Source organism: Pavona decussata, unplaced genomic scaffold, assembly GCF_977016875.1.
Source record: "Pavona decussata unplaced genomic scaffold, jaPavDecu1.1 SCAFFOLD_130, whole genome shotgun sequence".
Classification (NCBI taxonomy): Eukaryota; Metazoa; Cnidaria; class Anthozoa; order Scleractinia; family Agariciidae; genus Pavona; species Pavona decussata.
The window spans coordinates 3,385,821-3,411,143 of record NW_028145544.1 but is presented as its reverse complement, the minus strand read 5'-3'; the positions used below and the strand labels follow the sequence as shown (position 1 = coordinate 3,411,143).

The following is a 25,323-nucleotide window of genomic DNA, read 5'->3' as shown; positions in this document are numbered from 1 at the left end:
TCGCATATTAAGTCGATTGGCGTACTCTCTCAACTGCCTGTAGCGCAGTAGTCCGTCCATTTCAAAATGGCTGGTCGTGAAATTGCTGTTAAACAGCGTTTTAATCTACCCGTGAGCAGGTTCTTATTGTCCGCTAGACGGTGCACAGGGAGTCCACAAAAGTTGTCAAAAAGAAACAAATTAATAAATTATCGTTAAATGATAAATGAAATGGCGACTTGGATAAAGTCATGACCAAAAAATTGCTTTGCGATTTTTTTCATGACCAGCCATTTCCATTTATCATTTAACCACATTTATCATTTGGACATATTTGAGCCTTGCAGTATAGCAGGACATGTGTCACCCATAAGAACCTAGTATATGGCCTCGCTCACCATGAGTCTCCCATAGCTCAGTGGTTAGAGCGTCCAACCGGTATCAGGAAGGTCATGGGTTCGATTCCCGTTGGGGGCCTAGGAAAATTCTTTTTCCGAGTTATTCGACTTGAGAAGGCTTCTTCATTATTTCCACTTTAATAAATTATCGACTTACGTTGTTCGAAGGGTTGTTCGTTTCTTGTGGCTTTCTATAGCCGGTTCATTAGCATACAATTTACGCGACAGCACTAATGTCGTGTACTGGCCGAGTTGTGCGCGAGCGAATCTGAGCTTTATACAGCTCACTATATACAGCTGTTTCGACAAAGGCTGTCCAAAAAAAAGTGTAAAAGCGTACGCTACAAAACCAAAACGTAGTCTGGGAAATACCCAATAAATTTCAATGAAAGCTCAGAATCCATATTGCCTCGACCGTACAGCGAAGACTTGAGATGGCGGGCAATATGGATTCTGAGCTTTCATATTGAAATTTGTTGGGTATTTCCCAGACTACCGTTCGGCAATGTCGCATACGCTTTTACGCTCTTTTTGGACAACCTTTGTCGAAACAGCTGTATATTAAGTATGGTGAGCAGAGCTCAGATCCGCTTGTGCACAACTCAATACACGACATTAGTGCTGTCGCGTAAATTGTATGCAAATGAACGGGCTATAGAAAACCACAAGAAACGAACGACCCTTCGAACAACGTAAGTCGATAATTTATTAATTTATTTCGGAGTTTCACAACTTTTGTGGACTCCCTGTGATTTAAATAATCGGTATTCAAGGTTTAAACATGGTTAGACGACGACTTTCATAAACGCTGTCTAAACGTCGTTTGTATAATTGACCCTAAATGTTGCAAAAACGCTGAGTTTAGTCCACGAGTGATAATGGTGTAGTAGAAGCCACTTTTTCTTTCTTATATTAAAACACCTCCCTGGCCTCTCTAATCCTCCAGTGTAGTTATAATTTAATATATAGTCCCCTTTACCTTCCCTTATGAGCAAACTCTCCATTATAGGTCAGCCGCGAGACGATCTAGCACGAGCGGCGAGCCTCCGCCCCGGCTCGCGCTATATCCTCTCGCGACTGACCTATAATAGAGAGCTTGCTCGCAGGCTACTCCTCTTATTGGTATCGTCCCTTTACGTTAGGCTATACAGTATGGAGCTCAAATGAAAGGTGGCCGTTATTAAGGTTAAAATTTGCTTGCTGAAAAGTAGTATAGGGAATGTTTACTTAAGAGAATGACACACAACTCGCCATATTCTAACAAACGCTTCACTCTACTCAACAACGAGCAGAAAAGCACAACAAAACGAGCACGCCACAACAAAACACAGCGGCTTAAATGAACACGACAAAACCCAGCACAAAGAGACAAAAAGAACAACGAAATACTTGGAACAACACAACAAAACAAAATGTAACGGTCATGCAACACCTTACGCAAAACACAGCACAACACAACCTGACTAGTAAAGCGCTTCACATTACCGCAACGCAACCTTGGAGTTTGCGCAGTATCTTACAGTACTCCAAAGCCGGTATTTAAGTTTTTTTTTAATTTGTTTCATTGCAGTAACAACAGAGGTTTATAAGAATGACGGTATTGGTGAATACGGGAAAAGGAATTTCCGAAACGCCGTCAACTTTTACACGGAAGGAATTAAAGTGAACTGCAAGGATGAAGAACTGAAGGCCAAACTGTATTGCAACAGGGCGGCAGCGCACTTTCGTTTAGGTGAGGTGTTTTATTTTAATTTATTTATTTATTCAGCATTTATTTAGTTACGGTAATTTAGGTATTACGCATTAAGCTGTCAAAATGAATCTGGATCTATTCTCTTTCCTCTAACCATGTCTCTCAATTTGCGTATTTCTCCTTGTAGAAAACGAGGCTACTTGTTACGGCCCTTGTTATGCAATATTTCATCATTAATTCTTACTGATGATAGTCAGCTTTGCTGATCGTTTTTGGTTAAGTAAAAAGAAACGAACAGAAGCACGACGGAGTGATGTCGAAATTATAAAATTCGGTCCTTAAATCTGATAAATGCAACGTTCCGGCATTGTTGAATAACCACAACACGAAGCTGTCCTACTTGTTGCAGTAATTGTTGATGTCTCTCTGAACTTTTGAAAATACATCACAGCAAGTAAGTCGGAAAACAGCTCGATGTACTTCCTAAACTAAATTAATTTCAAGCTCATCTCCAGCCTTGCTGCCTACCGATTGAGAAAAATAATACAGGGGACAAATTTTCGCTAAATCAGGGAGCCATTTGGAAAGGCCCTGGAACAAAGTAGTTCCAAGAAGCGCTCTTTCGCTTGTTCTTGAAAACTTTTTTCGCGCCGATTTTAACCGGATTTTTACTATGTCCCGCTCCAACTATCTTTCGTCGCTTTTCCGACAATGCTAGAGGTCTGGCCAGGTGCGTCAGCCTGAGGTTAAATAAAATTATTTATAATTTTTAGGGAATTATCGGGATTCACTAAGTGATGCGAAAGTTGCCACTGAATTACAACCATCTTATGTCAAAGCAACTCATTAGAGGTAAGATGTCTTAAAATTCTAGACAAAATAAAAAGAAAGTAACGAGTTAACTGCAACAATTTACCGCCGCGATATCCACCATAGTTACAATCCGGATACAATCTTTAAAGTAACAGCCATTAACAATGTTTTTCTCTTTCTTGGATGAATAATGTAGCAGTTATGTAGCTATATTTTCAATTAAAGATTTTACCGTAAATTTCCGATAGTAGCGACCCTCGTTACTTTCGGAATTAGCAGCCTTTGGGGCTCGTTACTTTCGGGAGGTCGTTATTTTCGGGGAGCAAGAACCATGAAACAAAGCTAGCGCTAGCTCTTTTTTTCCGAAATGAAAAATAATATGATTCGCACAGAGCTCAAAAAACAGACAGAATAAAGACCATTCTGACGCAAGAGTGCCAGACGATATTGGGGCTTGCACCTCCAGGCGCAACGAGCAAGATTCAACCACTTGATGTTGCATTCAATGCGGAATTTAAGAAGAGTGTTGACAGACTCACTACGGAACACTTGTTCGCAAATCCAGAGCTATTTATGAGTGAAAGAGTACGCGCTGGTGATCGGCGTGTGCTTTTCACGAAATGAGTGGGCACGGCATGGCAAGAGATCTCGCGTCGGCTGAAAGACAGTTATCCGTTCATTTGTGAAATGTGGTATTGCACTGCCCATTTCTGGTAGCAGGGACAGTGAAATAAACATCGATGGTCTACCGGACTACCGCATGAATGAATCAGCCGATGAAGAGGAAATCGAATTACTTCTTCTCTGACTCAGACTCAGTGCTTTTAGTCCATGACACATCAATGCGTTTTATACTGCAGTATAAAGAGTTTTTTAATTTTAATTTTAAGAAAAGTTCCGGATGTTGTTAATACGAAATTAAAACAGTTTAGTTTTCACATTACGCCATCAGCTGTGAACTGATGTCAAGGACGAATGATGGCTTAAAGCTTTCCCTTGTTTTGAAGTCCTTTATCGTAATTAATCAGTGTCAATGCACGAAAAAGATCTTAGTATTGTACATTAAAAATTTCAGGACTATGGATTGGAAAACAATAAAGGTGTTCGGTATGTGTGTAACGTAATTTAAAACAACCTTAGTCTCGCTACTTTTTGGGGGACTCGCTACTTTCGGGGAGTTCTCTACTTTCGGGGGCTCGCTATTTTCGGGATTCATTAGAAGCCACAAAGTTGTGACGTTACTTTGGGGGGGGGGGGGGGATCGTTACTTTCGGAGGGTCGTTACTATCGGAACTTTACGGTATCGAGGATCCTGGCACTTGCGCCCGTTATACACTGAAACTTTTCATTGCTACCAAAACCTTTGGGATTTGTTGCAGCTTTTGGTTAGAAGGCTGAGTGAATATAAAACTGCGTCGAGGTTTGTCTGAGTAAACAAACTCAACGTCAAGATACTGCGAAAATTCAGTGGCAAATTTGGCTCCTGTAATAGGATGGTTGATAGGGTAAAGAGGAATAGAGACAATAGGACGACTTATTTTGTGCGTTTGAAACTGAAGCACCCTGAACTTGAAAATGAGTCGCCCTGAACTCAAAACCGAAGCAACCGGAAATCGAAACTCGGCAAACGAAACACCAACCCTGAATACGTAAAGATTACGAAAATAGGAATTAAGAATGGGATATTTTAAGGATTTCAACTGAATAATATGTTTTAAATACTATGGAATGGTTACGTCATGTGTGCAAATTGTAGGGCTTCCTTTGATGTTCTACTGCGGTTTATTTGGTCAATTAGTTTATTCCGAGCACCGTGTGTTGGGGTTCGTCAAGTTGGTGCTCAGAACTGTGGACTAACACTCGTCAGTTTAATGATCATTCATTTTATAACTTGTGACTCATTGAACAAGTGCTTCTTTTAAAATATTGATCATCAAACCCCGTCCTACACTAAACCATGTGACCATTTCAGCAGCAATCAAGGTATGCAAAATGTTTTCCTCTGACAAAAACGTTAAACATAAAAGCATTTAATTATGGATTATATTCATAATAACACAACATTAACGGACCAAATCAGGAAATGTGCGCGCGTATTCGACAATGGCTGGACAACGCTAGCGAATTTGACGTTACTAAGTTAGTTTTGGTAACATAGATTTTGACTGACTGTCGTATTTTAACTGTTTTATGCATAAGGGGGGTGGGGGGAAAATAGTAAGAAAAATCTCGGCAAGCGAAGTGGGTGATATATACTTTTGCCGTCGTGATTCCAAATTTTTGTCTCCTATATCATTTTACTGGTTTGAAGAAAGCCTCACAGACAATCTAATTAACTACCGCCCAGTTAAAAAAGCAAAGAAGTAGAAAATTCCAAGCGAGTTATTCTTCACGGGTAAGTTGACAAAATGTGTAAATTGTAAAGCGCCCTCAACTGGGCAAGTAGGAATTGAAAAATAGGCCCTGAAACGTTAAAAGAAGCCCCGACGTTTCAAGCTAGTATTTTCGTACCTTGAAGAAGACAAAAAACTGTCGAAACGTTGGCTTTTGTCCCGTCCCTGAACGCTTTATTTATCAACTATTACTTATTCTTCATCTTGAACATGACCGTCACTCCGCCTTTTTATTTATGGCTTCAAGCCATCATCATTCCAAAAGGTATTGGAAAACTTCGTTACGATGGCGGAAATTAGCGTCATATTATGATGTGTTCAAAGAACAAAAACACGGGAACACTCGCTAAAATGGAAGCAGACAATGAATTTAAAACTTTTTTTTTTTTTGTTTTCTGAAATATTTAGTCGGTTGGCCGATAGAAAACGAAACCTTTGTGAAATATGGCAAAAAATCTCTTGTGCCTGCGTAGACAGTAAGACAGGCATCTGTTGTCAATCTTTTTTATAAGTAAGCGCATAAAATAAGCTTGTTCTGCAGGCTAGTGTATAGGTCGCAAACCAGGCCTTAAAGACAGAAACAGTGTCCTCATGAAATCTTAATTTGAAAGCTCAATTTCCCTGTTGTATGTTCCAGAAAACATATAACAGTATAAATAACAATAAAAACAGGAAAAAGCTTGATGAAAGATAGTTTTACTGCCATTCAGGTTTGCGCTTGAAACCGCTGTTAACTATCAAATATCTGTATGATACAAAAGACGACGACGTGGCCTTACTTTTCGCGCTAAACGGAAGTGGATGAAAATTATTCACGCACCCTGATAAACAATAAAGACGACTGACACACTGTGCAACATGATAAGCTAAAACAGCGTTGCATCCTGTTTTTAGTCCGCTATGATGACATAATTGTCATTATACTTTGAAACTGTTGTACGTTAATGTAATATTGCAAGCAGAAAGGTTTGGGTGCATACACACTGAAAATTAAAAAGTTGACTTCATTGTCACAGTGTGTGTCCAGTCATAGTTCAGCATCTAAGTTACAGTTACACTTCATAAACTGAGTATGCTGATTAACTATTTGATCTCGCAGCATCTATGGCAAGCAGTGAAAGCAAAGCCATACCAGAAAGTGACGTCACACCAGCTAGTGAGAAGAATTGGATTTTGATGATGACACTTTGAAAGGTGAGGCGTCATGTTATTCTCTTAATAGAAGTCGTTGTTAAACTGTTCGATATAATCTTCGCAGTCGAAAAAGAACTGAGTCAAGCGCATGGGCGAAGATACAGCAAACTCCTCCTGTAAATCCGCCAGGCTGGTTATGAAGTCTTTCCGGTTTTCGGTGTCGTTTGTTTGTTGTTGTTTTTATTGGCATGTTTGTTTGTTTGATTGTTTTTATAATGTTTAATCACTTGTTTCTGTTGCTTTTATTTGAAGCTTATATTCATTTAACGTTCACGCGAACATTTAAGGCTTCTAGGCTGTGAACGCAGACGAATTTCCGGCTGTCGCTTCCCAGGCTATAAGGCTTCGGGCTCTCATTCAATGAATGAGAAATCCGATTCCGGTTTCGATCAGCCGCCGCTATTTTGCTACAAGCGCCCATCACTCCGTCGTGGCGAAGGCGGATTTAGATTTCAAGACCATATTAGCAATTAAGCGGAAACAAAACAACAACAAAGAACAACCCCAAAAAAATAGAGTGAATACTCGCGAAAAGGAGGCAGGAAATGAATTCCAAACCTTTTTTTGACATTCCCCCCCCCCCCCCCCCCCAACCAAGAAAAAAAGTGAATTAGCCGATGACAAAAGGCAATCTTTATTTAAATGGCCAAACTCGTGCAGATATTAATGTGCTATACTATTATTAATACATTGAGTAAAACTGGAGTTAATTTCCGTGTGATAATTTAAGAAAATGTGGAACCTAATGTAATTGTCGAATTCACTCTAGATACTTCGCTTTACGTTCTACTGTACAAGTGAAGGGTAAATAGACATCAAAATTTCATGGAAAACATTTTCACCGGATATAAGCACAGCAAACAACATGTATTGATTCATAAACTATGTATACATTAAAATTTCGTTTTCCATGTATAGCTGAAGTACTAACATTAGTTCTAACTGGCGCATCATATGACCAAAAATAATAATAAAAAAACTGGCGAAAGCAAAATATTTGGACTTTTTATTTTCGTGGATAAATTAATAACATTTGATCTGAAATTAGAATTAGAATTGCCTTTGAATTAGTGTTGGATGACATAATATCACGAAGGTATGCTGGTGCTAGGCCATGAAGAGCTTTAAAAGTCATCAAATTTACCTTAAAAATGATCCTAAATTTTACTGCCAACCAGTGGAGATTAATCATCATAGGTGTAATGTGGGCATAACGCGGTATATTCGTCAGCAACCTGGCAACAGCGTTTTGAACGCGTTGTAACCTATTAACATGTACAGCAGGCAAACCATATAATATTGCATTACAGTAGTCAATTTTGCTTATAACAAAAGCTTGCACTAATGACTTTGCAGCTTCAAAAAGCAGATATTTTCTTATGCGCCTAATGTTATATAGCGAAAAGAAAGCTGATTGACATCTTTTGTTTATAAGGCTGCGAAACTGGAGATTAGAATCGAACCAGACACCCAATTTCCTAGCTTCACTGACTGATTTTACTTGCGTGTCACCAACCATAAGGTTGTCAGTTCAAACTTTGCTAAGTTGCTGGCGAGTTCCAATGAGCATGAATTCAGACTTATCTTTATTCAGCTTTAATTTATCAACAATCAGCCGAGCCCTTTCGGTCCTGATACATCTTTCCATAGCACCTCTTAATTCTGTCTCACCCATTGAACTGTCTGGCTTGAGCGACAAATAAAATTCAGTGTCGTCAGCGTACGCATGCGCATTAGGCAAATGCTTCTTGATAACCTGGAACAGCTTGCTCGCATAAGCAGAGAACAGAAGTGGTCCGAGGCATGACCCTTAACCCCTTTCTTCACGCGTCGTGCAGCGTGATAAGCTGAAAAAACCTCGTAGCCTGTTTATATCCTGCCAAGAAATAAATTTTCATTATAGTTCGAAACTGTTGCCCGTTAAAGCAAATTCATAACTGCTGGCAGAAAGGATTGGCTGTATACAAACTGAAAATTTTAATTTTCGGTTTAAAAAAGTTGACTTTACTGTTACAGTGTGTGTTCAGTCATAGTTCAGCATCTTTAGTTATACTGTTACATTTTATAAACTTAGTATGCTGATTAAACATTTGATTTCCCAGCATCCATGGCAGGCAGCGAAAGCGAAACCATACCTAAAAGTGAAGTCACACCAGCTGGTGAGGAGACTTTGGATTTTGATGATGACACTTCCAAAGGTAAGGATTCATGCTATTATCTTAGCAGAAGTCTTTAGACTGGGAAACTGTTCAATATTAATCTTCACAGTTGAAAGAGAAGTGAGTTCAATCCATGGATACATGGCGTAGATCCGCCAGAACTAGTTACAAACTCTTTCTCGTTTTCAGTGTTGTTTGTTTGTTGCTGTTTTTATTTGCTTGTTTGTTTATTTGATTATTCTGGTAATGTCTTATCATTTTCTGAGTTCCTTTTATTTATTTCTAACACTTGTTCAGTTAACGTCCACGCATTGCATATCGCAGCATCTCAAGCAAGCAGTGAAAGCGAACCCATACCTGAAAGTGACGTCACACCAGCTGGTGATGAGACTTTGGATTTTGATTATAACACTTCGAAAGGTGAGGATTCATGCTATTATCGTAGCAGAAGTCGTTTTAAGACTGGAAAACCGTTCTGCTTTACGTAAAGAAGCTTTTATGGACACACGACTTTAACGTAGCATATATTTAATGGAGTACAGTTTTTCAATATTTCAGTTTTCTTAAGTTTTTGTAATTATTGTTGTCTCCGATTCTATATATATTTTCTATTTCCCTCTGCATATAAAAAGCGCACTTGATCATCTTCTATGGAAAGGTTCGCTATATAAATTTTACAGTTACATTTATAAGCTAAGTATACTTATTAAATTGAAATCTTTGATCTTCCAGCATCCATGACAAGCACTGAAAACAAAGCCAAAACTGAAAACGTTGTCAAACCAGCTGGTGAGGAGACTTGGAAAAGTGATGATGACACTTTGGAATGTTAGGATTCATGTTTTCCTCTTACCAGAAGTTGTTTTTAGCCTTAAAAATTGTTCTATGTTAATTTTTACAGTTGAAAGAAAACTGGGTTTTAATCTTAGAGTATTGATTAAGTAACGTTGAGTCCACTGATGATAGCTAATGTAAAATGGTGTAGTAAAGGCCTCTTTTTTCTTACTTATTAACTCCCTCCCTGTCCTCTTTAATCCTATAGTGTGGTTATTTTCAACACCACTCTTCCCCCAATATAGGCCCCTTCACCTCCCCATTATTAGTATCGTCTCTTGACATTAGGTTATACAATTTGGGGCTCAAATAAAAGTTGACTGTTGTTCAGGTTACTGCAGGGTCACTGTCACGGAAATTTCTCTTGTTTTAGTCGAAACTGCTCAAATATTTGACAAGGTACATTTTCTCTGACATCAAATTTCTCTTAGAGCACCGAGAATAAAATATGAACTGATTTCTCCTGAGAAGAACAAACTAGAATCAGTTTTTTTTCTACAAATACGCTGGAAGAACTTGAAAAAATCGGCCAATTTTTTCAAGTTTCAATCTATTTCAATCTTGGCCATTCGGCGGCCAATGATAACTAACACTAGTTTCTGTGTAGTAGTGTGGTTACAGTAAACAAAACTGAACCGTTATTTTAACGATTCTGTCGATGCAAATGTGTTTTTTGGCCATTCAAAGTAACATCACAAATAGGTGACACTGCCCCTTTAAAATATGTATGCTGAAAAATAGTATAGGGAATGTATACACACAATTGGCCATGACCCTACAGACAAATCACTCAACTTAATAACGAACAAAAAAGTACTGAACAAAATGTATCAACGAGCAAGCGACAACAAAACACAACGGCTTAAAAAAAACATGACAAAACCACACTCAGCGCGACAAACACAGTACTCCCAAGCCGGTGTCAAAGATCTTTTCATCATAGTTAATAGCCCAATTTCGATATGATATATGAGGGACTGGTTATGAAACCTTGCCAAATTAACAATGGTGTTGCAATTTATGATGGAAGGACCGCGACCGTGCACAATCCCTTCTTTTAACTTTCATACTACAGTTGAATATCGTACTATTGGTAATTTGCTCCAACACATTTCAAAATCTATTGTGATTTGTACACGGTCAACGCCAAAAATGCTTACAAAATATACAACACTAAAATGAAGTAGTTTGACGGGCTACATACGGGCTTAACCATTGCCTTTTATTAACTATGGTTTTTAATTTTCTTCATTTTAGCAATAGCAGAGGTTTATAAGAATGAAGGTAATGATGAATACGGGAAGAGGAATTTCCGTAACGCTGTCAACTTTTATACGGAAGGAATTAAAGTGAACTTCAAGGATGAAGAACTGAAAGCCAAACTGTATTGCAACAGGGCGGCAGCGCACTTTCGTTTAGGTGAGATGTTTTATTTTAATTTATTTATTTATTCAGCATTTATTTAGTTACTGTATTAGCACAACTGAGTTGTGAAAATGAATTGGACCGTACCTGAATTCGTTTCGGGACGCTCTTTCGCTCGTTCTCGAAAACATTTTTCGCGCCGATTTTAGCCGGTTTTTACTACATTCTGCACCATTCTGCGCCTCGCGTCGCAGAGAACGCAGAGGTCTGGCCAGCTGCTTCAGCCTGAGGGTAAATAAATTTATTTGTCTATTTATAATTTTTAGGGAATTATCGGGATTCACTAAGTGATGCGAAAGTTGCCACTGAATTACAACCATCCTATGTCAAAGCAATCATTAGAGGTAAGATGTCTTAAAATTCTAGACAAAAGAAAAAGAAAGTAACGAGTTAACTGCAAAAATGTACCGCCACGATATCTACCATACAATCTTTAAAGTAACGGCCATTAACAATGTTTTGCAAAATATAACTTAATATATAGATCGTGACTCTTTTACACCAGGTAGGCTAGCGAGCCGCGAATTTACACAATATCCATCCGTTTTTTAGAACTGGTTTTCTGTATCAGTGTGTATTACACGATGTATTATTGTGAAAGATGCTACCTTGTATATATGCGATTTTATATGTTTCAACTGAAAGAACAGTGTATTGCTGCACATCGCCAGTCAATGATTGAACAGAAACATGTTATTTTCTTTGAACCTCCCTACTTTTATCACACGTCGTGCAGATGTCTGACATTGTGCATGGCATAAACCCCATGACTACAATTAACTTATTTATTGTATGAAGTGTTCACGTTGCCTCTGTGTCCTTATTAAGCGGGTTTCATGATTTAAAAACTTATCCTCTTATTGCAAAGACTAAGCGGCTGTTCATAAAGTGGTGTTTAAAGTTGCGTTCGATTGACCGTATTCCAGAATAAGAATAAGCGAAATAGCTGTTAGAATTCTCTTTTAAGTAAATTTGGGAAGATATTTCTGCAAACTTTCGCTGACACATGATAATTTAAGAGCCATTTTGTATTTTAGTAACTCCAGAAACCTCTTGAGGAATTGATTGAAATTATTGTATGTACATGTATTTTTTTTCCGGAATAGGGTCAATCGAACGCACCCTAGCTGTATTGCAAAATGGGGATCCTTTTTCATCATCCTCTTCTGTCATGATCATGATACATGTACGCAAACATAGAAACTAAATTTTGAAGTAAACTAACTTGACTTAAAAATAAATCAAGTTATCATATATGTTTTTTAGGAGCAAGTGCTTATCTGGAGCTGAATCTGTTTGAAGAAGCGATCAAGTGGTGTGATCAAGGATTAGCAGTATCCTTTGGTTCTTTTATGTAATGTTTAAAACACAAGCAGCAGTGTTTTATCGGGTTTTAGACCCTATAAAATACGTGCTGCAGGTTTTTGAACGGCTTCAAAAACATTCCTGGAAAAGCGTATGTCAGGAGAGTTCATAATTAACAATTATGCTTTTGTGAACGTTGGAGAGTAGCATACCAGAAAAATATTAAACACTACATACTAATAAGGAGGTGGTTTTATTGGGTTTTAAAACCACTGCACGTGATGTTTTGTCGATGAGTTTGATTGGTCAATGGGCTTATGAATTGTTACTGAGTTTTTGAGTGATGTAAAGTATATGAAATGATTCATATATGAACTGCGGATGTAGATGAAAGTGAGAAGTGATCATCGCAGAGAATTTTCCAATTAATGCAATTGAAAATTGGAAGCCTGAAAAAATTCAGGCTTCAACAGGATTCGAACCCGTGACCTCCACGTTACCGGTGCGATGCTCTACCAACTGAGTTTTTGAGTGCAGCATGAACATTCCCGGATGTAATAATGTTGTTTTGATAATGAAAGACAGTACTGAATTACTTGTATGTCCCCACACAAAACTTGCCTTGCCCCCTCCCCTCTGCAAAAAAAAAAATAAAAAATAAAAATAAATAAATAAATAAATAAATAATGACATGATTAGCATTTCTACGTTTTTATACTGCCACAGTATAAAACATAGGATGCTCTGCAGCTCACTTCCTCACCAAGCAGTGACTGATTAACACAATTTGATAAGTGAAAGAAAGTTTTAGTATATATGTATATGCCTTATTATTTTTATCTGATTGCAGTAGTTGAAAGAGAACACAAGAGAACCACTTTAATGTACGCCATTTTACCCCTACTTTTACCGCAAAAAACCGTTTCAAAGACCATGTCAGGTAACAATCAAGTATCGTTGTACTCGAGAACCCTGAGGTCCAAAGAAATTCACCGCCAGCTTCGTTGTATTGCTACAAACGTAGGTGCCTTTCATCCCGTCCTGGCGCTGAGGGCCGATTCGCACTGGACATCTGGGAGACCCTCAAACGTTCAAGTAACCCCGATGAATTATGGCAAAAGCAGCCGATCAGGTACAACTAAAAATTGTGATTATAAAATCTCATCGAATTTACCTGCTTCCTTTACAACGTAACAACCTTAACTTTGAAAAGATTGACAAAGAAAATGCGACGCTGTTGGAACTCAGAAGCAGGTCTCAAAAGGTATTGTTATTTACTTTAATTTAATGAGTAGTTTCTTAGAAAGAGATTTTGTGGTAAAAATATACGCTAAAAGGTCATGATATCTCGACCTCTCCGAGGCCATTTTCAAGTGCGAGTAAAAAATAAAAACCTTAGCATAAATATATTACAAACAGTTAAAAATCGGTAAGAATGTCATGAACGCTAAAATGTGATAAAACATGTGAATGATAAGTATTTATAAAGTTTAAAATAATAATTTCAAAAATAAGACAATCGAGTTTGCTTTGACAGTTTCTTAAAATTTTAAAACTTTGTGCAATGTCATTTGGGGCCATGTTGTGCTGCTCCTTCAGGTGGTTTCCGAATGCCGATCACTTATGCTCCTCAATTCGCTGGTGAAGGTGTCGGCACGTGTAGCCGACATAGCCTGCATCGCAGAGGCCACACTGAAAATGATACACAGCGCATTGTTGATTTACAAGGAGTCTTCCCTCACTTTTATTTTATCCTTGATCTTCCGACTTGTGCACACCGGGTTGATATCCACATTGACCTTCCGACTGAGGTCTCCAAGTTGTCTGCGTACTGCGTTTGCAGATTTCTGATTTTTGAAAGGCAGCACTATTCTGATTGAGGCTTCTTGTTTCTCTGGTACTTGCTGTTGGGTACGTGAATACTCAGATACCTTTGAATCAATGAATAGGCGGATGGTAGAGATCACAAGTTTGTCTGGGTAGTGCAGTCGGGAAAAGATCTCTTTGAGGCGTTCACATTCCTGATGTAAAAGCTTCCATGTAGTTGAGAGCTTAAATGCACGGTTTAGCATGGTATTCAGCAATGACCGTTTATATCTACTGTTCACTTGGCTGTGGTAATGTAACATTAGCCCAGTGTGCGTTGGTTTCCTATGTACCTTCGTGTCTAACCGGCATCCATTCGTAATTATATCCATTCCCAGAAAGGGGAGTCTGCCGTTTTCTTCAAGCTCCATTGTAAAATGGATAGAAAGATGACTGTTGTTCAATGTCGTTAGGAACTCAGAGGCTGTTTCAAAATCAGGCATTGCGCTAAGTGCATCATCTACATAGCGTTTGTAAAAGGCAGGCGTCTTGTTTTCGGTTTCTAGCTGTTTTTTCGATGTTACACATGAATGCGTTAGCTATGAGAGGTCCCATTGGCGAACCCATAGCAACACCATCCACCTGTTCGTATAGGTTTCCTTCAAATTGAAAAAACTGATTTTTTGGTCGCAATTCTAAGCAGCTCTTCTCAGGTTTTAAGCGTTTTTAAAAAAAGTGTTTAAAAGGTATTGTTATTTATTTTATTTTAAAGCATAGAGGTTCTCTGTTTTAAAGCAAATAAGTGTAAGCAGTATATTACTCTTGGTAGCCGGCCCTGTTTGTTAGGATAGAAAACAGTTTCATTATTTATAATTTCCAAAAGAATAAATGTCATTTAATAAGGTTAAGCGCACGAGCGATCCCGACTAGACCTTATACTCTTAACCCTATTCAGGCTGAGTGCTGCAGCGTCAAGCTGGCGTTGAATACTTATAACTTCCCAAATAAAAACAGCAAAAACCATCAAACTTGGTGAATTTTCCTAAAATTTATTTGGTAACAACTTTATACAATAACTGTTTGTTCACGAGGCTTGCTGTTGTCATAGAAGCAAGATCTTGTCTGCCCAATTTTTCTCATCTCATAACTTTTACAATTTTACATCATTTGATTCTTATTTATTGTTTTTGATAAGTTTTCAACCAATTTGGAGGATTTTCTGCTGTTTCGGAGATATCGGGAAATGCAGGTGGCAGATCTAAGATGGAGTCTGTAAAGAACAAATGATTCAATTATCACGTAATATAACGTCACCAGTCCACTTTGTGGAGCTCAAAGGAAACCGTTTTGGACATGCTATATACCATCCGAGTTTCACTACTGAAGCCGCAATGGCTTTGAGAGGGGGAGGGAACACAAAGTGACCCCTCAGGTTCAGTTCGAGAACCGGTTTGCCTTCGTACAGTGAACCAGAGCAGCGTTGCGTTACGAAAAATATTTGGACCCCTCGATTCAATGTCATCTAGACCGTGGATTCACTGGGGGATCCAGGAATTTTTCATGAAGCGGTCGGCAAATTACTTATCCCCCAGACCTCCAATTCCCCCCCCCCCCCCCCTTCCCCCGCTCGCGGTTACACGTTATAATCAATTTAACACCAGTTTCATAACCCCTTGCCGTGTACATGAATTATTCTAGTAAAGGATGCACCCTTGGCACATCCTCTTCTTGTGCTTGGTAATAAAGGTTGTACAGATGTCGTCAATATCAACGTTAAGGTCATGATGCAAGTGCATGAGTGCAAGTCCCGTCAACCGCTCCTCAGACATCCTGTTTTTGAGATGTGACTTGATTCTTCGCAAGCCGGAGAATGAACGCTCAGTTTTGGCAGACTAACATGGAGTGTACATCCAATTATAAGCAAAACTCGTATGTTCGGATATTTGTCCTTGTCAGCATGTTTTACACACTTGATAAGATTTCCCGGTAGTGGTAAATTTGGTGTGCACTATTTTCAAAAGTTTTGCCATTCCTTTAACTCAAAAAGAAGTGCGGACGGTGTTGGTAAGTCCTGTTGCCAAACCTGTAGCTTTTCTGCTAAATTACGAAGGCTGTCATGCTTCACCAAGGCAGACGAACCAATGCAAGGCAAAGATTTCGGCTCCAGCCTTGCTTTGTTCACAAAATCTTGAATTCATTTCTTCCAACAAATGAACTATCACGGTATGGCAACATTAACACGATAATGCGATTCCGGGTTTGTATTGTTTTAAAGTGCATCCCTCCAAGTCAGTGATTCTTGGCGCTGAGACTCTAGCACCAATCTTGTCAGCCAGTCTAGAGGAGTCTTCAAACCATTCATGGCATTCCTCTTCTGTTTGACCTCACCCTGTGAAATGCTTTAATAGTGTCTTCAATCATAGAATAAGCATGGAAGACATCCTGGTCTTTCTGTTGAAGCTTGGCTGCAATGGGTTTGATTGTTTCTAGGCTATTCTTTATAATTAAAAAGGTGAAAATGAATCCGAAGGTCTTCAGATTTGCCAAAAGGCCTTGTGCCTTGATTTTAGTCTCCCTCTCCCATTTGAACAATATTGAGGAATACAGTGCTTTCCGAGCAAGACGCGAGCAGACCACCAGAGGGTACACCCTCCCCCCCCCCCCCCAAAAAAAAAAAAGAAAAGAAAGAAAAAAACAAATCCATTTTTGAATGTTCTTGGAATTTAGTTTAATGGCAAAATGATTTTAAAAAATCAAGCAATTGAATTGTGATATGCTCTGCTGTCGATGCAAGAATTTAAGTGTCAAACAAGTCGTAAAACCCTCTAATGGTTCCACCGACACTGAGACTGTGCGCACGGCGGGTTCTGGCTGCAATCTACCGGGTGCCAAATTATTAAACATCTACATGAAATCCCGTTGCTGTTCTCGTTTAATAGAGAACTTTGATTGTGATTTATTTAGCCGGGTTTTTCATCCAGCCGATAGAGTTTGTGTCTTCAACTAGCTGCAATATATCTCGTACTGCTCAGTGCCAAAGTATTCAACCTCACTAAATTCCATTGTTATTTCCTTTCATGACATCGATGAACCATTCCCATATGCATTTTACAACCAAAATTAGAAACGTTACATGACGTCTTACATTGAAAATTACGAAAAATACGTTACACATCACGTCAAGAACGTGCGACAAAGAATCAATCTGTTGGAAACAAATAGTTAGTAGAAAAGCCGTATGTGAACCTTAATAATTATTACCACTCTCTTGGTGATTTCCAGACCGCTTTCAAGTACCATCAGCAAGCTCGTAGTATCACCAAAGAATTTGAAAGCAAAGCTTCGGAAGGAACGTCATACATGAACCGTGGTATTGCTTACTATCGCCTCGGTGAATTCAAGAAGGCTATCCAGTTTTATCAGCAAGCTCTTAGTATCAGTAAAGAATTGAGGTACAAAACTTCAGAAGGAAGCGTATATACAAACCTCGGTGTTGCCTACTACTCTCTTGGTGACTTCAAGAAAGCTATTGAGTTCCATCAGCAAGCTCTAAGTATCATGAAAGAAGTTGGGAACAAAGATTCAGAAGGAAGCGTTTATATGAACCTCGGTAGTGCTTACCACTCTCTTGGTGATTTCAAGACAGCTATCAAGTTCCATCAGCAAGCTCTCGGTATCATGAAAGAATTTGGGAACAAAGATTCAGAAGGAAGCGTATATACAAACCTCGGTAGTGCTTACCACTCTCTTGGTGATTTCAAGACAGCTATCAAGTTCCATCAGCAAGCTCTTGGTATCAAGAAAGAAGTTGGGAACAAAGATTCAGAAGGAGGCGTATATATAAACCTCGGTAGTGCTTACGGCTCTCTTGGTGATTTCAAGACAGCTATCAAGTTCCATCAGCAAGCTCTCGGTATCATGAAAGAAGTTGGGAACAAAGATTCAGAAGGAAGCGTATATATAAACCTCGGTAGTACTTACCACTCTCTTGGTGATTTCAAGACAGCTATCAAGTTCCATCAGCAAGCTCTTGGTATCAAGAAAGAAGTTGGGAACAAAGATTCAGAAGGAACCGTATATACGAACCTCGGTAGTACTTACCACTCTCTTGGTGATTTCAAGACAGCTATCAAGTTCCATCAGCAAGCTCTTGGTATCATGAAAGAAGTTGGGAACAAAGATTCAGAAGGAAGCGTATATATAAACCTCGGTAATGCTTACCACTCTCTTGGTGATTTCAAGACAGCTATCAAGTTCCATCAGCAAGCTCTTGGTATCAAGAAAGAAGTTGGGAACAAAGATTCAGAAGGAACCGTATATACGAACCTCGGTAGTGCTTACCACTCTCTTGGTGATTTCAAGACAGCTATCAAGTTCCATCAGCAAGCTCTTGGTATCAAGAAAGAAGTTGGGAACAAAGATTCAGAAGGAACCGTATATACGAACCTCGGTAGTGCTTACCACTCTCTTGGTGATTTCAAGACAGCTATCAAGTTCCATCAGCAAGCTCTTGGTATCAAGAAAGAAGTTGGGAACAAAGATTCAGAAGGAAGCGTATATACGAACCTCGGTAGTGCTTACCACTCTCTTGGTGATTTCAAGACAGCTATCAAGTTCCATCAGCAAGCTCTTGGTATCAAGAAAGAAGTTGGGAACAAAGATTCAGAAGGAACCGTATATACGAACCTCGGTAGTGCTTACCACTCTCTTGGTGATTTCAAGACAGCTATCAAGTTCCATCAGCAAGCTCTCGGTATCATGAAAGAAGTTGGGAACAAAGATTCAGAAGGAACCGTATATACAAACCTCGGTAGTGCTTACCACTCTCTTGGTGATTTCAAGACAGCTATCAAGTTCCATCAGCAAGCTCTTGGTATCAAGAAAGAAGTTGGGAACAAAGATTCAGAAGGAGGCGTATATATGAACCTCGGTAGTGCTTACCACTCTCTTGGTGATTTCAAGACAGCTATCAAGTTCCATCAGCAAGCTCTCGGTATCATGAAAGAAGTTGGGAACAAAGATTCAGAAGGAACCGTATATACAAACCTCGGTAGTGCTTACCGCTCTCTTGGTGATTTCAAGACAGCTATCAAGTTCCATCAGCAAGCTCTTGGTATCAAGAAAGAAGTTGGGAACAAAGATTCAGAAGGACGCGTATATATGAACCTCGGTAGTGCTTACCGCTCTCTTGGTGATTTCAAGACAGCTATCAAGTTCCATCAGCAAGCTCTCGGTATCATGAAAGAAGTTGGGAACAAAGATTCAGAAGGACGCGTATATATAAACCTCGGTAGTGATTACCACTCTCTTGGTGATTTCAAGACAGCTATCAAGTTCCATCAGCAAGCTCTCGGTATCATGAAAGAAGTTGGGAACAAAGATTCAGAAGGAAGCGTATATATGAACCTCGGTAGTGCTTACGGCTCTCTTGGTGATTTCAAGACAGCTATCAAGTTCCATCAGCAAGCTCTCGGTATCATGAAAGAAGTTGGGAACAAAGATTCAGAAGGAAGCGTATATACGAACCTCGGTAGTGATTACCACTCTCTTGGTGATTTCAAGACAGCTATCAAGTTCCATCAGCAAGCTCTTGGTATCAAGAAAGAAGTTGGGAACAAAGATTCAGAAGGAACCGTATATACGAACCTCGGTAGTACTTACCACTCTCTTGGTGATTTCAAGACAGCTATCAAGTTCCATCACCAAGCTCTTGGTATCAAGAAAGAAGTTGGGAACAAAGATTCAGAAGGAAGGGCATATGCGAACCTCGGTAATGCTTACCTCTCTCTTGGTGATTTCAAGACAGCTATCAAGTTCCATCAGCAAGCTCTTAGTATCATGAAAGAGATTGGGAACCAAGATTTAGAAGGAACTGCATACAGTGCGCTTGGTAGTGATTACATCTCTGAAGGGGATTATGAGAAAGCTGACAAGTGTTATCAGCGAGCTCTTAATATTGCCAAAGAAGTTGGGAACAAGCTCTCAGAAGGAAGTCTACATATGAAGCTTGGTTCTGTCTATAACTCTCTTGGTAACTTTAAGGCAAGTTTGGACATGTATCAGCAAGGTCTCAGGATCGTTAAAGAAATTGGTAGCAAACATACAGAAGGAATCGCTTATACGAGCATTGGATTTGTTTATTTCCGGCGTAGAGATTTCAAGACAGCTATCGAGTACCATCGAAAAGCTCTAAGTATCGCTAAAGAAACTGGAGACAAAATGGCCGAAGCAACGGCATATGAGTGTCTTGGTAATGATCACTTGCACGACGATGTTTGTACAGCTGAGGATTTTTATAAATGTAGTGTACGATTATTTGATGAACTTAGGGGTCTTCTTCAATCGAATGACAGATGGAAAATCGACTTCCGGAACCGATATAAGACTTGCTACATCAACTTGTGGCTTGTTCAGTTACAACAGAACAAGACAATGGAGGCGCTTTTTACAGCTGAGCGTGGACGTGCACAGGCTCTGATGGATCTTATGGAATCACAGTACGGCGTAAAATCAGTTTATCCAGTGTCTGCTGAGAAGGCGAGTATAATGGCCTCCATTCCAAGCCACCTTCCATCGCAAACGATATTTTTTGCTGAAGTCCCCAGTTCACTCCTCTTCTGGGTGCTGCAAAAAGGAAGTCTTTGCCAGTTCGAGCGAAAGAAAATCAGTGATAGTTTGGAGTCTCTTACTCACGAAACATACAAACAGATTGGAGTCTTTAACAAAGTCATGTGTGAGAATCGCTCCTTAGATGGGCCAGCAGATGAAGAATGTGCAGAGGTTGCTAATCAAAATCGTGATGAAAAATCTCAGGCATCTGCAGAAGGCAAAGGCGATGCTTTAAAGGCGTTGTCCGATGTGGTCCTGGGACCGATTTCACATCTGCTACAAAGCGATGAAGTTATCATTGTTCCTGATGGTCCACTATTTTTGGTTCCCTATGCTGCACTTCTGGACCAAAATTCTAGGTACTTGTCTGAAACAATCACAATTCGACTGGTTCCTACACTGACAAGTTTGAAGCTAATGACAGAGTGCCAAGAGGGGTACCACAGTACGTCTGGTGCACTGCTTGTTGGTGATCCATGGGTGGAAGGTATCCGTTACAGAGGAAGTAGAATCCTGCAAATTCCGGCTGCCAAAGAGGAGGTGGAAATGATCGGTGCTATTCTGAATATCAAACCTCTGACTGGAAAAGAGGCAACAAAAGCTGAAGTGTTGAGCAGGCTAAACTCAGTGGCCTTGGTACACATTGCAGCCCATGGCCGTGCGGAAACTGGTGAAATTTTCTTGTCTCCTAATCCAACGGTGGCCAAGAAAAAACTCAAACAGGAAGACTTTCTTTTGACTATGGCTGATGTGTTAAATACCAAACTGCGAGCAAGATTGGTTGTCCTAAGCTGCTGCCATAGCGGCCGAGGGAAGATTAAGGCCGAGGGTGTGGTGGGTCTTGCACGTGCTTTTTTGGGTGCTGGTGCTCGTTCTGTCCTTGCATCACTGTGGGCCATTGATGACGAAGCTACTCTGCAATTTATGAGATACTTCTACGAGCATTTGGCGGAAGGACAACGTGCCAGTAAGGCTCTCCACCAGACCATGAAACAAATGCGGGAATCTGGCAACTTCAGTGACATTAAATACTGGGCTCCGTTTGTGCTGATCGGTGATGACGTAACATTGAGTTTTGGTCACTTGAGGTAAGTCACCGTTTGATATTTATTAATTTAAAGGATTTGAAAACCTCTCACCTCTATCAGTTTAGGTCCCCAAACTCGAAACGTAAAGCTGAGCGGCTTTCATTCGCGTAATGGGTACAACTTTAAGTTTCGTCTGCGAATTCTAAAGTTTGATAGCCTGGTGAGTGGCCTTATATCATTTAAGAATATTTGCTTTTATCAACCAAGTAAATAAGGTAATTTTGTTACGGTAAAAAGATTCGAGTGCTGATATTTCGAGCGAAGGGCTAACACTCGAAACGTCAGCACTCATATCTCACTTTATGGTGGCCAAATTACGTCTTTAGCTCTGTTAATAAAACCAAATATTTGTCCCCACTCCCGAGTGACGATCCCTTTACCAGGGCAGTGGTAGGCCCAGGCCATGAGCGGAACACGAAAGCCACTGCGTTACATTGTCCTTGCAAGTGGTGGCCACATGTGACGTTTTTAATTACATCTCCATAAACTCGTTGTGGGAGCTGTTGGCTGAGGATTGCAAAATCATCTTCGCCAATGCGTATGGAGAAGTAGATCCGTATAACAGGGCCACTTGTGGCACGTGTGTGTGTCGTGAGAAGGGAAAAGCAGTTCACCGTGGCTGCCACCTTGGTATTATTCAGTGCTGTGAGCATTCGTAAGATTCTGACAATACCCCGAAATCGAATTCGAAGCCGGTGTGGTGTCCTTGTTGCTGTCTAAAGGTTGCCTTCATTAAAAGGTGTTTTTTGTTGTTGTAGTTGTTGTGAACGGATGTTCATACATGTGTTATTTTCTTTCTTGTTTTAGTAATGTTTCAGATCACGGAGGAAGAACTTTCGACGATGGTAAGTTGCAGTAATGTGAACTCTACTTCCGTTATCTGTCATACAAGGGAATAAAACAGTGTTAATTACTGCAGTCCGAGTCACCATCATAAAAGGATTCAGTCAAACCTGTATGACCAACCCTTATAAACGGCCACTTTTCAACAATTGAAAAATCACATCCCCCACAACAAAACTGAATTTAGATTTCCACTTAGGTTGTATCCCCCGGGGGTAGGGGGAGGAGGGGTACTGAGTGGAGTTTTGAATAGCTTTAGATGGAGATGTGCCACTGAGACTTTGAAACCTTTATCCTATACCAAACCATGTTCTAGATCAGACACAAAAAATCCCCCTCATCCTAGAATTGAGTCTTAATTTTTATTCACGCAACCTTTTTTCAAACCATTTTTTTCTCATTGACATCCTATTCTAGAACAAAACTTTCCGACTTCTATACCCTTTCCCAGACCTAACTGCTTCAACAATATACCCTTGGCAGCAGCATATACCTATATAGCATAAAAGTTATGGGAGTAGCTCCCTCCCCCGGGGGCTATACCACAAGTTGCAGTGGTACTTGGTAATTTGGGTTTGTTGAATACTGTGATTACACATGTCAACATTTAATCATACGATGTCTGTTAAGTTCCAGAACACCCAGGCAAAACACTCTGATAATCCAAAGGATGCTGCAGGAAATATTCCTAGCGTTGGATGATAATGTTGATGAAAGATAACAAAGATCCTCAATGATTGCGTTGCAAAACGTAATATTTTGTTACCCGGCGAACAAGCCTAGTTATAGAGTTGTTGTGTAATACATTTTAGAAAATGTTCAATATTTTCAGGGATAATAAATTACAGACGGCAAGGCTGTTCCTTACAGTAGAAAAAAAGGACGAAAACAAAGAATTTGGATGTATAAACAGCAAAATATTTGTACAAAAATTGTCCGAAATTTCGGTTTGAAAAACAAACCATGTAAATGTCTGCTAATGACCCTTGTATGCTTTCTACTTAATGACTATAAACCAAAAGAAAAATGCAAAAAAAAGATTAAAATCTCATAAGTAAAACTAACATAAGGCAATATTTCTGGAGCTATGTTTTCATAAATCCAGGTATACATAAATATGAATATCTGAAACATATATTTCAACTGCGGGTGAAAGATGGAATAGAAGCAACACCCTCGTAGTTACTTACACAACTTAGCGGCTTTTTGTGAGGGTCTTCATATTCATTTATTCATCTTCCACGGGTATATTACAAACTCACAATATGTGATCAGCTTCCAGTTGGCTTGATAGCTCAGTTGGTAGTTCACTACACCGGTATCGCAGAGTTCATGGGTTCGAATCCCTTTCAAGTCTAAATTATTTTAAGACCTGCTTTCGCAACTTTCTAAGTTGCGTAAATAACTTCAAGGGCCTTTCTTCTATTTAATAAGTTTATAATATAGTCGAACACAGGATAAAATACCGATTATCCAAAGAAAACATTCGGGCAATCCAAATAGGAAATAACGTTACCGTAATATAAAGCAATCAAATTGCGCCCCAAATCGGCAAAATCCTGCTGCTCCAACAGTTAATGAACATACGTAGTAGTTGAGCAATAATTGTAAGTTTAACTCGATCGGTGAAAGTTATGTAAGTGTACTTGTATTGTCTTTTTTTCAAAGGTATGGTTGCTTTTGTACTGTTGTTTAATACTTGCATTAATCGAGGCCTGAGCTGAAAATCATGTTGGTGCTATAGAGCAGTTTTGATTCTTCCTTTATCTGGCTTTAGTAACTTGACTTAAGGCCTCTTATGCTGTGGAAACCATAGACCAATGCAAAGGGTGGTGGAGGAAAAAATTCATAATTTCATGCTAGCTCGAGACTTTCTTAGCCTTGCAAAAGACGCCGCTCGTCAGTTTCCAGTTTGAAAAAAGACCGTTCGCCAGCCTTTGCTTTTTACATATTACGCTGAAAAATGTAAAGTATTGTAACACCATGAAATATTCAAAATAAACAAGTTCAGTTAACAAACGCGTTTGTCAGTGGTTATATATTCCTCAGTGAAGAAGAAAAAGATGAGTAAGTTAAAGACAAACCTTACAGTACAATAACCGGCCAGTAGCACGAAATTTTGCAAGAGTCAATTTGTGAATTCGGGTGATGATTGGTAGATTGCGGGACACAATTTTAGTGAATTTAGACTACAATGAAACCTGTGATGAGCGGAAGCCTTCGGAATCCTTGCTATTGATAATACACTTGATCAGAATTATACATTATAGTTAATTATAAACTTCTGTATATGTCCTCGTTTATTATGCCCACATCTTCGAGGATGGGTACATTTTAGTTCAAAACTCGACACCAGCTGTAACAGTCTATAGCAAAATACGGTACACAGACAGTCGTAATACACACTTTTGGACTTTGCAGACTATTTTTCTCGAAAGGGGAGTTGCCATCAAGAAAGATCCTCTCATCTAACATTTTGGTATGAAATGGCCTGATGCTGGAGGCTCAGAGCCAATACAAGCCTTACGGATCTTCCTCACATTGCTCAAACTTAGTCGTTAGTTGGAGGTGTCGTTAAATTTTCACACAGACAACTCTCTTTAAAGACTGTGTGGGAGACTTGACCAAAATCTGCTAAATGAAGAAAGGTATTCGCATAAAGAATAATAAACGAAGGGTGGATTAGCAGGGAGTTTCTCCACGACGAAAAGCCCTGAGTGATTTGCCACTTCTTCTCTCTACTTGTGCGTACTGGCTCCTGCTTCTACCAAAATTTGTTCATAC

The 25,323-nt window shown here is 39.5% G+C and overlaps 3 protein-coding genes and 1 pseudogene across 4 annotated transcripts in view; 2 read left to right on the top strand and 2 right to left on the bottom strand.

Moving 5' to 3' along the window:
• LOC146468714 (uncharacterized) overlaps positions 1 to 25,323 on the bottom strand; it is a 183,096-nt gene that overhangs the window by 9,706 nt on the left and 148,067 nt on the right. The window lies entirely within an intron of this gene.
• Positions 1 to 25,323, top strand: part of LOC146468720 (E3 ubiquitin-protein ligase TRIM71-like) — a 112,660-nt gene that overhangs the window by 66,332 nt on the left and 21,005 nt on the right. The window lies entirely within an intron of this gene.
• LOC146468724 (uncharacterized) lies at positions 945 to 24,552 on the top strand. Its single transcript, XM_085124208.1, has 11 exons — positions 945 to 1,005; positions 1,948 to 2,109; positions 6,376 to 6,432; positions 8,573 to 8,668; positions 10,709 to 10,882; positions 11,155 to 11,232; positions 12,155 to 12,222; positions 13,407 to 13,457; positions 17,282 to 21,696; positions 22,504 to 22,541; positions 23,170 to 24,552. Exons 1-11 carry the CDS (start codon positions 945 to 947, stop codon positions 23,196 to 23,198), a joined length of 5,229 nt encoding a protein of 1,742 aa, XP_084980334.1. The 3' UTR covers positions 23,199 to 24,552.
• Positions 13,468 to 14,502, bottom strand: LOC146468725 (uncharacterized; annotated as a pseudogene).